Source organism: Drosophila montana, unplaced genomic scaffold (assembly GCF_035044405.1).
Source record: "Drosophila montana isolate Dmon_TW-CO22-7 unplaced genomic scaffold, ASM3504440v1 contig_402_1, whole genome shotgun sequence".
In the NCBI taxonomy this organism is placed as follows: Eukaryota; Metazoa; Arthropoda; class Insecta; order Diptera; family Drosophilidae; genus Drosophila; species Drosophila montana.
In genome coordinates, this window is record NW_026998739.1 from 2,859,342 (window position 1) to 2,873,252 (window position 13,911).

The 13,911-nt window shown below is 33.5% G+C and overlaps 2 protein-coding genes across 6 annotated transcripts in view; one reads left to right on the plus strand and one right to left on the minus strand.

Annotated features, from left to right (window-relative positions):
* The window catches only part of LOC135439474 (alpha-ketoglutarate-dependent dioxygenase alkB homolog 4), a 128,174-nt gene that overhangs the window by 100,495 nt on the left and 13,768 nt on the right, over nucleotides 1-13,911 (minus strand). The window contains exon 4 of one of the 2 annotated variants that reach the window (XM_064698228.1): nucleotides 4,077-4,112. The exons of the other annotated variant lie outside the window; for it this stretch is intronic. Within the exon in view, the coding sequence (XP_064554298.1) occupies nucleotides 4,095-4,112 (18 nt within the window). The 3' untranslated portion in view covers nucleotides 4,077-4,094. Of the gene's footprint in view, nucleotides 1-4,076; nucleotides 4,113-13,911 lie in introns of those variants that run through there. 2 annotated transcript variants of the gene reach the window in all.
* The window catches only part of nAChRalpha6 (nicotinic acetylcholine receptor alpha6), a 109,187-nt gene that overhangs the window by 88,563 nt on the left and 6,713 nt on the right, over nucleotides 1-13,911 (plus strand). Inside the window, exons 6-10 of one of the 4 annotated variants that reach the window (XM_064698223.1) lie at nucleotides 4,614-4,794; nucleotides 6,054-6,129; nucleotides 6,511-6,705; nucleotides 7,442-7,528; nucleotides 12,379-12,465. In XM_064698223.1, coding sequence (XP_064554293.1) covers nucleotides 4,614-4,794; nucleotides 6,054-6,129; nucleotides 6,511-6,705; nucleotides 7,442-7,528; nucleotides 12,379-12,465 — 626 coding nt within the window. The remainder of the gene's footprint in view (nucleotides 1-4,613; nucleotides 4,795-6,053; nucleotides 6,130-6,510; nucleotides 6,706-7,441; nucleotides 7,529-12,378; nucleotides 12,466-13,911) is intronic. The other 3 variants (XM_064698220.1, XM_064698221.1, XM_064698222.1) reach the window with 3 other exon arrangements.

Sequence of the window (13,911 nt, forward strand, 5' to 3'; positions counted from 1 at the left end):
TTTTCACACCTGATTGATGTCAGGATTTAACAACGTGGCCGTAAACGAAGTTTAGATGCCAGTCAAGAACAAAAGGCTTAAAAGCCAAACGTGGGCAGAAGATTATCGGCCCACACAATGTGCAGGCACACGTAGTGCTGGCTTTAATTTCCATGGCACGCAGCATCCGGTGTTGATTACGGTCCGGCTATAGACCACGCGAGCTGCTTGACAATGCCGCAAGGCCTACGCAAGTTCCGGACAGTATCTATGCAAAAGGCCAAGATACCATATCGATTCGCCCTGTAGTCGTATTCCAGCCAGGGTAAATCACTGTATAGAGCCATGGACTAGGACCAGAACATTGGGCGTGGCTGTACACGCACGAAGCATCCACTCGCAACAACCTACTGACTGTCAACTTTATTTACTAATGAACTTGCACAGGACGACGTCAGCGTTGAGGCTTTTCCATGAAACAATTTCACGCCCATTTCGCCAAAAATAATAGCAATGCCCATTAAGAGCTCAACAATATTTGAGAGAAGCTTATCTCAGCGAATTCAAAATCTGCACACGTTTGGGCGTTTTGTGTGTCGCAAACGTATTTGGGAACACATTGCGATTGACTTTCATTTGCTTTAATTTATTAATTCAGCTTTCTTTTCGACTTGGCCATGGCCAGAACGAGAGCTGGCCCAACCTAATTTGTATGCGTCGGCAGCGCTGCTAATGTGCGGCCATCATTTAGATCAATAGCAAGACGAACAAGGCTTATAGATACATATACAGATACAGTTACAGTTACAGATACAAATACATTGTCAGATATACACACACATTTACTGAATACGTATGTATATTGGCCTTGTGGGTTTTTATTTCCAATTTTTTTTTTTTGGTTCGTTGGAGCCCATCAACGCCTTCTGCACATCAATCTGCCCAGCTTGGAATTTTCGTAATTTTATTTATGCTGATTTCAATGTGCGTTGTACGAATCTCAATCTGGAAGATGTTTAATTGGGATACTTTTTACACAGGATGGACTTTGAGCCAAATGGCAGAAGAAAAGAAGAGACTGCTGAAGCTTAAATACGCTTCGATTAATTTTGGCTAAGTACGACTGACTTTATCGATCGACTTGGGCTTAGATTTTTCGTATTATCAAAAGAGTCTCTCCTGATATTAGCCACGTCTGAGATTTATGATGAAAAGTAGAAAAGAAGAGGCATTATCAAACGATAACAGAGTGAAATGGAAAGAATATCTGTATTATATAATGTTCTGCTACAACTAAATCCAGCTCAATTCGAAGCACATCTCAGCACTCTTTTAGCCAACTTTGTGGCATCAAATGGGCAACGCTCAATATGTTGCACACTTTATAGGAAATTCATAATACCCTTTGTATTAGGTCATCAGAACGCAAATTCTCAGCGAAAAGCTTTCACATTAATTGCAATGTTATCTGGTAAATGCCGTAAACAGATTACAAAGCATGTGCAAGTTTCTTAGTAAAAACAGAGAAATGCGGCCTTCGCGCCCAAATGAAATTGACAGCGGTTGTGGCTTAGCCAACTGAGGCGTAGACCATTTCTCTCCGTCTTTCTCTCTCGCTTTCCTGCCCCTGGCTTGGTCAAGACCAACATCAATTTTAATAATGCCCTGGCAATGATTTTATTTATTTATTTCAGCTTGGCCTTGGCCAAGCCAGAAGCCGTGGCTAATACAAAAGACTGCCAAATCTTTCACTTTCAAATAATATAAATGTGCGTCGCAATTTAAATGTAAAAAATGGTTCTCCGAAATAAATACGGGTATGATAAAGGTTTAGCATAACTTGATAACTGAATCGAAAATCATATAAAAAGCGTATTATTTGCTCGTTTGTCGAATTAATAGGAATTTGATATGTTATAGCAGACATTGATATGCAACGTCAACAAATATTTAAAATAAGAGTTGAACAACGTTATTAAATGCTGTTTATAAAGTTAACTTCGATAACTTTTTCATTTTGTTCTTGTCTCAGATCTTCATTAATTTTACATACTTATTCAATAGAAAGTAAGGATAGGATAATTAAGGATATAATAACCTTGCAGACATTACCCTTTTGCAGATATGTGAGCATATTGTAGCCCGTCAATGCTGAGTTTAATGAAAATATCTTGGAAAACAGAATATTTTGCCATTTAAGAACATACTCCTAACCGATCGATCCTATGGCTGCTATAGGATATAGTGGTAGTAGTAGAATCACAGTAGAACTAATAATTGCCGACTTTGGTCGAGTTACTTAGAATATCAAAAAAGTTGTTCATACTAGTACTTAATTTTCGACCGATCTGGCCTATGGCAGCTATATTATCATATAGTAGTAGTCCGATCCGGCCGTTTTCAACATATGTACTGCTTGCAAGAAAAAGACTGACCCATGAAAAGTTTCAAGACGATAGCTTTAAAACTGCGAGAGTAGTTCGGATAGGCACAGGCAGAAGAAAGACAGACATTTTGATGCAGATCTAGAATATATATAATTAATAGGGTCGCTATTTTATGACAAAATTATAACACCCTTTGCATATGTATAAAAATGGCAATAATTTAGATTTGTAAAATTTCCAAATCCTTAAAATAACCAAGCCCTAAAAACATCAAAGATTTATTTAATGAAATAGAACCAATTTTCAGGGAAATTCCATTTGGCCTCTTCGATAATTATGTTTAGAATAATTGTGTTTAAATTTAGAATTATAAATTCTTTAAAAAGTGTATCAAAATGTATGTAAAAAATAAATATTTAATATATTCTATATTGTATATTCTATAGAAATTCCGAATTCTTAGTACACCCTCTTCGTAGACTTTCAGCCACCATAATTCTCCCAAGCCTAATCAATTTCAATATTGGATAACATTTTTGTCATAACTTGCCCAGATTGACTTGATATTCACATGTTGGCTAAATATGTTAAATTTTTCGTATTGTTCTATTTTCCCCTGCTATTTCGAAGTCCATTTGAACTTGATGAAAATATTCTGACTGCAGTTAACAATTTGACGAATGCCACAATTGTTGTTGCCTCAATTAGTCAAATTGTTGCAGTGTTTGCTGTTGGCTTATTCGCACGCCTCCTGACGCTCAGGCCACAATCTCTCGAGCCTCGTTGCGCAGCAGCTGTGCCAATGTGCCTTGTACATGTTTACAGCAGCCGCTAATCGGGGCACAAATTCCACTTAAATGCCACAACAATAGCATGTAAGCTTCCAGCTGGCCACGCCCATATGCCCATGGACACAGGTGCTATGCGGCCAATTAAATGCGCACTTTAACCGCAAAATCGCAATCCAGCCATGATTAAAGGTGTGTGGGTATGCGTGTGCGTGTGTAGGTCGCATCCTAACATGCAAAGCCACACACGCACACACACACCCATCCACATAGATTGCGTACAAGTCACGTTGACCGCAAAAAATACGCCAAATGACAGCAAACAGCTCGTAACTCAAAATATCTATGCAAATTGCGTACAAAATGTTTGCGCAACAGTTTTTCGACCGCCTCTTGACACCCCGAAAAACCCACCCGAACAAAAATAAAAGTAATTGCATTTTATTGCAATGCAAGGAATGGAAATACTCGTATATCTTTTTATATAGTATATATATAGTATATATGGTGTAGGCCACTTGAGTCTGGCTTTGACTTCAGCACACTTGCATATTGTATGCTCCTGATTTGCATATGCACACACAGATACGGCATGTAGTTAGATACAGTTATTGTATCTAACAGATTTTATTTGCTTAGCCAAAATGTGCTGACAATGGAAATGCCATTTGGCACACAATATAAATGGAAAATATGAAAACAAATTGTGCACATCTATGTACTAGCAGATATAACGCGCTGTTGCCTCGCCCCAACTAACTATTCTTGAATAAATTTAAATTTTGTTGAATAAATTATCCAAACTCAAAGATAATCGTTTTCAATTTCTTGCCTCGCAAATCCAATTCTCTTAAAGAACAGGTTTTCTGTCTTGAGCAAGTTCTGCATCATATTGTTATACAGTTTGTAAATATATGTTTATAAATACCTCAGGTTGTTTTTAAATAATTTGTCGATCCTGAAAAGATAGACAAGCCCAAACAGTTTATATATATATATTTATATGTATAGGCCAGTGCTCCTTAGCTTATTAAGCCCAAAATAGAAAATATTATAAGTAGTATATATATTATAACTAGCATAAAACTAAACACTATAACACCCACTAAAATCATAAACCTAGCATAGAAAATCCTAAGCTCTCCTATTCTACACTTAACCAACACACAATTCTCCTAGTTCCCAAAGCTCTCTTAAGGCCGTACCCAAATACCTTTTTTTTTATATATAAACTAGCTAAAAGAAAAAAAACAGAATGCGCATTTGATATGAAACAAAAAAATATAATAAATAATAAATGGAAAAAAAACATAACAAACTTAAAAAATAATAACAAATAAATAAATAGAACAAAGAACAGTACCAATAAAATGAAATAATATACCAACAAAAAGAAAAAAAAAAAGAAGCAGCAGCAAAAAATATAATAATACATAAACAATATTGTACAATAATTTAGCGCGGATGAGGGATTCGATGGCACGTATCACACCAACATTGTGGTCAAACATAACGGCAGTTGTCTGTACGTGCCCCCTGGTATCTTCAAGAGCACATGCAAGATAGACATCACGTGGTTCCCATTTGATGACCAACATTGCGAAATGAAATTCGGTAGTTGGACTTACGATGGAAATCAGGTAAAGTGTTTAGTACACAGTTACAGTACAGTACAGTTTACACCAAGAGAGCTAAGCCGTACTTGGTACAGTGAACTCTTTGGCAGTGCAGCAAAAAATCACACATTCACAAGACGTCACAATCACGCTTTTTGCCAACACACAAACACGCACACACATACACTGAAAAACTAACTAAGACACGCACAAAAGACACGTGCACGTGCACAAGCAAAAAGTCGGTTATACTATATAGGCAGGATTAGAGGGAATTGACCTTTTAGGTTATTTCAGGACACTGAGGCTCGACGTTATTTAATGGAAAACCCCTAGAGCCATTTGGCGCTCCCTGCTTTCGTTTATGCTTTTCCAAACTCTGTATCTCTATCTCAAGCTATCTTCCGGTTTATTTTATATATCAGTATCTTTCTCTCTCTCGCTCTATCTCTCTATCTCTGTCTTATCCCTCACGTCGAACAGTTCTTTGCGTTTTTGCGAATTACAAAACCAAAAAGTCAAATGTGCTCAAGCACGCGAAATACGTTCCAGCGTGTTGGCTAAAATGTTCAATCAGGCATTGAACATTTTAGGTCAACACTTCAAAAAGAAACAGAAAAAAAAACAAACAGATAAAGCCCCTTGTGTGCTGCCAGCTGTACAAGCAGTTAGTTGTTAGCGTTTACCAACACTGGCACGACACACAGCAGTGCTGCGTAGAAATGGAATCATGTGTGAGACCCTTGAAATTTTTCGTCCCATGTGGCAACAACTGAAAAATTTCAGTTTCAACTATTTTGCATGTTAGCAGACCAAAACCACGCCCAAAAAAATACCAAATCGAACTATTTTGGACGTACGTAAAGACTCTTAATGGAAGTCAAACAAATATAAGGTTTTCAGTACAATTTAATTTTATTTCCACGTTTCTTTGCACTAAAAACGCAATAGCATATATAAGTATATAACAAATAAAAATTAAAAAAAAAAAAAAACAAAGTAAAGCTCTCTTTTGCTCGCTATCTCTCTCGCTCGTACACCTTGAACACATGCTATCTTATGTACATAAATGTTGTTTCAACGTGGCTTTAAGTAAATTCTCAAACATATTACTAAATCAAACTAAAAATGTTAAATTTCTTTTTCTCCAAACAATGAAAAAAAAAAACCAAAAAAAACTCAAAACAATACCCAACCTAAAATTAAAAAATATAATGAAAATTCGTTTGTCTACAAAAATGTCAAACTAATTTTTTGAAAAAAAAATCGTTGAAAAATATCAGTTGGATTTGGTTTTGAATTCCGAAGATGGAGGGGATCTTTCCGATTTCATAACAAATGGCGAGTGGTACTTGCTTGGTTAGTAAAAATCATCATAAACCTAATGCTTATTTCACTGTTTTCTTAACGTTGTCATGTGTAAATGTCTAACACAATCATTAACCTTAAACCTAATCAACTATTTGTAATCATATTATTTTTTTTATAATTTTGTATATAATGCATATATATATTAATATGAAGTAGAAACTTTTCGCCTGGCGCTTTATCAAAATTGCATCATAGAACATTTTCAGTTGCTGCCGCTTTAATTAAAAATTTCATTTTGTATATAGATAAATAGATTACAAAAAAAAGAAGAAAATTGCAAATATTTGTACATATGTGTGTATTTGTGTCTCAATGTCGCATTCAAATTGATTGATTCGAATTGTACTAATCGTGAGTTTTATCGTTCAGCCATGCCCGGAAAGAAGAATACTATAGTCTACCAGTGCTGCCCAGAACCATATGTCGATATCACCTTTACTATACAAATACGCCGACGTACTTTATATTATTTTTTCAATTTAATTGTGCCATGCGTGCTAATATCATCGATGGCCCTGCTGGGCTTCACATTGCCCCCGGATTCGGGCGAGAAACTGACGCTGGGTAAGTATGCGAATTGCACCAAAACGAAATTGATAACGAAAATGAAAACTTTACAACACTGATTGCCCCCCAATGACCAGATATATGATATATATATAAAACAAATTTTGCAAGTTTTTTCAGCGTGTGATAAATATACTACAAATACGATAACGTATACAAAGTTAGGCTATATATATAAATGTATTTATATATAATTTTGGTCAGGTAAAGCAGCGGTAGCGAAATGAGGCTTAGCTGGATTTAACCATATTTAACTACCCATTAAAAGCTCGTAAACTAAAATCCCAAGTATATTATGAACGCTGCTTTAAAAGCTAGTCTAGACTTAACAAATGCATGTTTTATTTTTCCAGTATTTCTAAAATGCAGTAAATTGAAATAAATTAAACCACGGAGTGTTGCCCTTCGTCCCACTGCTTTGATCTTAAATATTATTATATTATAATATAGCTATTATAAGAGGCAGCACTCTGAACATGCTAATTAAAAGTTGTAGATCTACAACAAAAGTTGTTAACTTCCTTAAAAGAACGACCTCTTAAAAAAACTCATCCAAACAAACCAAAAACAAAACTTTAAACCTAACCTAAATGAGTAAACGCAAAACTTATTGCAAATATATAAATATTTTGAATAATATTTCTTACTTTTTATCTTTGATATTTTCAGTCATTTAGTTTATTATTTCGAATTGTTTTTTTGATATACGTATTTATTGTATCTCTTGTTCCAGGCGTAACTATACTACTATCATTAACAGTATTTCTAAACCTTGTTGCTGAGTCAATGCCGACAACGTCGGATGCTGTTCCTCTTATAGGTACACACACATTTTATTTATTTAACAATTATTTAAAAAAAAGTCCCGAAAAGAATACAAAAAAGCTTCCATATCCCAACAAGCAGCACTTATCGAAAGATGAGAGCTGTGTCCAAATGTTGTTTTTAGTTGTCATTAGTTTTACTACAGTAGTGCAATGAAAACAAAACGAAAACCAGAAAACAAAACAAAAAACAAATCAGAAACAAGAAAAATACCAATTATTTAGATCTTGAATTTTACCAACACACACACACTCACTGAATCGTATGGCGAATGATATCTGCTATATATATATATCCTAATTCTGTACGTTTGTTTGCAAATAGATATTACTCTCAACTTCTGGACTTTTAACTGTGTGCCACATAACAAATATTTCAGTTTCGGGCCAGCTAAAACTTCTCTTTCTGCCGGAACTTTTGGATAGACCTTTGCAATAGCCTCAATATCAAAACTGAACACAAGCTGCACACCTAACAAAAAAAAAAAAACACCTCCAAAAATAAAAAAAAATAAACTACCTACACCGAACTGTCTGTCTAACAATCTATCTATCCTCTGTCTAACAATGTAAAGTACCTAAAAAGTGCAGCTGCAGCAAGTTTTCTTCATCTTCTTCTTACTCTTAAGCTAGCTGACAAATTAAAAATTATGTTTACTATTCTTAACTCGTACTTTGATCTACTCTTAACTTTTTATTCTTATCACAATCCTTTGCTCAGCTGATCTCTAAGTAATCTAGAAACATAATCGCGTGACAAAAACTCTGATATAATTGGTATTTGACAACACTGAAACACGCTTCAAACACTATTCACAATATCATGAAACACGAATCACTAAGCAACTAAGCCACTAAACCTGAACCAGACACGTACCATATAATTTCATATTCGAATTGCAACGAAAAGTTTTTCATTTTTCCATTTCCATTTGCTGTTTAAAAACCTAAAAGCGTATGTTAATCCCGTTACCCACTTAGTTTTATCAGTTTTTGCTGTTTCTGTCGGTTCGTTTGTTTTCTCTACGTGTTTGCCGCTAGAAGATATTTGTTTTTCATATAAAATATCATTTTGTTACAATTTTCAGTTTTATTCTGTGTTTCTTAGCCTGTTAAAAAACTGTTAAAAAAAAAAAAACAAACTAAAAGCCATAATTTAATAAACCAAAGCCAATACGTTCATCATGTAAATAAGCTTCTCTATATGAGTAGTGTATCATATAAAACTTCATATTAGGCGGGTCGCATTTAATTGCCTGAACAATCAAATCATCAACTAACTATTAATAATAGCAACCTTTAAACGTAGAACAAACGAAATAAATAAATACTAGATAGATTTATACTAAAAATAGTTAAATTGCATATAGACAAACTATGAAAAATCCAACGAACAACCTTTTTTCGCTACCAAATATTCAACCAACCAACAAATCGGCCATCAACTGAGCCAACAAAACAGTCCGATAAAAACAAAAATAAACAACAACAAAAAAGAAGCAATTGTGCATATTTCAATTTGATTTTAAATAAGTCTACAGCTCAGGTCATGAGAATAGAGCACTTGTTAAGCAATAAAAAGGTGCTTTGAAAGACAGTTAAAGTAAAAAAGAATTTATTTTAAAATCTAAACAACTTTAATAAAGTAATAGAACAAATTTTTATTTAATATATTTTTGTATTTTTAAAACTTCAAATTAATTTAAATTCCAGTAAAGATCTTTCATTAAATTTTATTTAAATTTAGCAAAATGAAGTGAGAGCTAGTGTTCATATTTTCATGGCCTGCACTGTGACAGTCAATACAGAAAGAAATTGGAAAATAGAACAAACAAAAACTAAACAACACATAGCCCAGTTAATTTAACGAAGTCCAGTTAGCCCGACATATGTATAAATAAAGACATAGACTTATATATATATATTTATGATTTTGTATGCATTAAACAACAACAACCACAACGCATATCAATTGTTAAAACAACAACACGCAATATAAATATATATATTGGTAAAGGTTTGTATTGGAGAAGGCATCACATACATCTATGAAAAAAGCAAAACGTAGCCAAATGTCATTTTGATACTTGGTAAAGTAGAGAGGAAAAAATAACAAAAAAATATCTTTAGGCAAACAAAATAGCGAAACATATACACATATTTTTACTAACCATATAAACAATATATGTATATAAATTAGGCTAAGCAAAATACAAAAATTTGTATGCTTTGTAGAATTTTTTGGTAGGTATACGAGTATTATTTATTGGACTTTTTAAATACTCTTCTAGCTGTAAGCAGGCAATAGACAAATTGCCTAACAAACATAACTGTAAATAAAATACACACAGACAGACACACACACACACACACAACGACGTAAGTACAAGCACACACAAGAACCACAACAAACGAGCAGAACTCTCAACGCAAGAAAACGACAATGAAAAACTGAAAAGCGCATGCCACAAGCCAGGCTAAGAGCCCAAAAAAAAAAACAAAAGCGTAGCTCAAACGAGACTTAGCCAAAAACCAAAAGACACTTGCCCACTCATTTACTCTCTCACGCTCTCTTTCTATCTCTCTCTCTCTCTCGCAAACTATCTCGTTTTGGCAAGAACTCTTTGTACTTGCACAATAACTATGAAAACAAAAACCTAACACAAAACACTCACCAAAAAAATATAAAGAAAAACAACCACTCCAGTAAATTTATTTGCTCAAATATTTAAACAAAATATATATGCTCTATATATATTTGCTCTAAAAAAATCTCCACATTTATGCACCTGTAAATTCCCGTCTCATAAACAGTTACTCGCCACCCGCTAAACGAACCCAACTAAACTGAAACTTAAAAAAAAGACAAAACTCAAAGCGCAACATTTGAACTTGCATTTATGCAGATCCATTTGACCAGATGGTAGACTTGCAACTCCACATAATATCGTATCGCTCATCATGCGTTCCATATTATGTCATATATTAAACAAATATATATATATATATGTTAATATCTATATATTTAGCCCTTAGATACTTCCAACCAAATGCCCAGCGTTGAGGGGCGAAAAGCAAAATAATTTGCATGCAGTGCGCAAATTTTTGTTCCCCAAGTATTGCCCATTGGTCCGACATTTAGCCGGGGACGCACGTCCCAAATTAAATGTGACGCACGCTGCGTGCTCTGTGGGCGTGGCAAATTGGTGACACGTAGCGCTCCAAACTCAATGCCAAGACAAGGCATAGTTCGAGTCGAGCGCAAGCTTCAGTTCAATTTACAAATTCTCCACATTTAAGTAACGGCAAAAACTTGCCACTTGCCACTAACTTTTCACCCCCATCGCCTTCCTGCTCCCCCTCTAAGCGCAAAGTAATGGGTAAAAGTTGGAAGGATGTGCACCTTATACCACCATTAAGCTTTTGAAAAGTTGAGCAAACTACCAAAAAAAAAAATATAGAATAAAATAAAATAAAGAAAAAAAGGAGCAAAATGAAGAACATTCATTTGCGCAGAGTGTTGTGAAAATTTGTGTCAAAATGTTTAGTACTTGTGTCAGTGTGCACAAGTTGATGACACCTTTACCCCATAGCCCAAGGAGGGTAAGAAGGTTGTGTAGTTGAAATTTAACCATGTAAATATAATTGAAGGTTTTAAATGTGAAAAGAAATAAACTTTCGATAAGAATAAATACATTTTTGTGGCTACTCTTCTCTTTCTTTTTCTAAAATACAATCTGACCGAGAAGAAAAAGTTTTATACATCACTTTTTACTTCGTCCGCTAAAATTTCATTGGAAAATGATGCGAGCTGTAATATGAAAGAATCTTCATTCCTATTATGTCTTATCTATAAACGAAGGCTATGTACTAAGATATGAAACTTTTGATAACATATTAAGTAGTGTTCCACGTTCCAGCCGGTTCCAGCTGAAGATCTATCTAAGAACAACTGTACCGAACGAGTCCTACTCATATTTTTAACACAGCCTTTTTGGCAGTGTAAGGAACAGACGAAAGGGAAAATCAAATTAAAGATACAAGCAAATAAAATAGGGTTTGTAGATATGCCAAATCTTTTCCTAAATACTTAATACAGACCGTTAAGCTTAAAAAAAGTAATATTCCGGTACTCAAGAGAGTAGAAATATATAAATATTTTTTAAATATTCCACAATATGCCACATATAAACTTCGCCTTAATTTATTTCTCTTCTAAAATTTTCACAACATGACTTGCAAGATAATCAACTTTGATGAAGCTTAAACCAACTGTTTGGTATTATTTATGAATTGTGTGTACATATACTTATAAACCCCAGACAAATGATTCCTCACTTTACGAACGCTTGAGTTGTGACCCAGATCCCTGGACCCCTTGACCCGCCCTCCACGATTTTGAGTTTCAAAGCATATACAAAGCATATACTCATCACATGCCAGCACACTTCATTGAGAATTAAATTGAAATCAAAGCAACTACTAAAAGTACAAACTAAAAAGCAACAAATTTGGTCAACCATGAAAAAATACTACAAAAATACCGAGCGCAACAAGAACAAAAGATACTAAACAAACGGCTGAACGAAAAACGAATCTCTTACGCTATGTCAACAAATGAACACTATTTAAAAAAAACAACAACAATTAGAACAACTTCAACAACAACAACAATAAGAACAACAGCAACTAGGACAACAACAAACTTGTGAAAATGCCCTTGAATATGTCTGTTTTTTAAGTTTCATTTACGTCACAACAAACTACACACATACGTTTTCTAATTTATAATTTCGTGTCTCATCATTTCAATTGTATTTTATCAAACGAAATTCTTTTGTTTCAGGAGTTACAATTCTTCTATCGCTCACAGTGTTTCTCAACCTTGTAGCTGAGACATTGCCCCAAGTATCTGATGCAATCCCCTTGTTAGGTAGCGATTGCATTTAAAAAAAATTCATAAAAATGCAAATATATATTCAAATTTGTCAAACAAAAAAACAAAAAACAAAAAAAAAACATTAATTAACAAATTACTTAATATGATTTATATATACGTACATATACTATATATATATCTATATATATTCATAAATATTATTGTTATTGTTGTTATATATATATATATCTATTATGATTCTACTCACACACATTGCTAAATTGTTCGCATATGTAATCCTTAATTAAAAACCAAAAAAAAAAAAAAATCACAAATCTTAACTTAAATAAAATATTAGTCTAACAAAAAACCAAAACCAAAAGTCAACAAAAAGTGCCAAAAGTTGTTAAATGTTATTTGTGTACTTCGTACTATGTTTACTAATTACAACAAGTTTTAAATTACTAACTAAACTAAACCAACTCAACTAACTAACTATCTATCTGTCTATCTTGTTCTACAAATTGAACTTTAAATATTCTATATATATATGATAATGACGTCGTTTCTTAGTTGATCATATTATTATGTTGCTATCTCTCTTTTACAAAATACTCCGTCTCTCTCTCTCTCTCTCTCTCTCGCTCTTCAATATTTTTCGTTCGCTTTTTTAAAAATATATAAAAAAAAACAAAAGAATGTCAAAAGTTTTCGGTATACATACCAAAGCAAAGTGCTACAGCATTGTCTTCCCCAGATATACAAAAATAAAGTAAATAAAGACCCCAGCAAATATCCTTAAATTGAGCAACGTCAACCCGAACAAGAAATCTTTTAAATGCTATCGTTATCTACTTATCAACACTTCTGATCTATAAACTCCTAACTGAACTTTCTCTTTAACTTCTTCACTTGCCATTGGCACGTGGCTAACATACTAACTACTATACAATATATTCTTCTATATAGTAAATGTTACTCAGCACATATGAATAATCGAAAAGCTACGCCAATGTTTTCAATTCACTTCAATATTTTCCAATTTTCCTGAATCAAATTTTGGTGTTGTTTCAAGCAATAGAACAATTAAATATCCAAGTATTTCCGATTTCGATTTTGTCGTCCGTTTTTTTTAAACTATATTTCTGCAATCCACGGAATCCTATAATATCCAATTATAAATTATTTCTTAATTTCATAATATACTCGTGAATACACTTTGAGAGCAGTTCTAAAAATTATTGAAAATTTTATTAGTTAAAATTGGATAATTATTGAAATGTTTATTTCTACTCAAAACCAGTGCCAAAAAGTATAAAACAATTTATATCTCTCTTCACATTCCATATCATAACTATCTCCAAATATAGCATATTTCGAAATATCTCTCAATCTTTAAGCTCTTTAAATCTACCCCTCTCTAGCAAAGTTCTATTGCATTAAAAAAAACTATACACACCCTTTCTATATATGAAAAGCAAAAACTTAGTTTTGTAATTA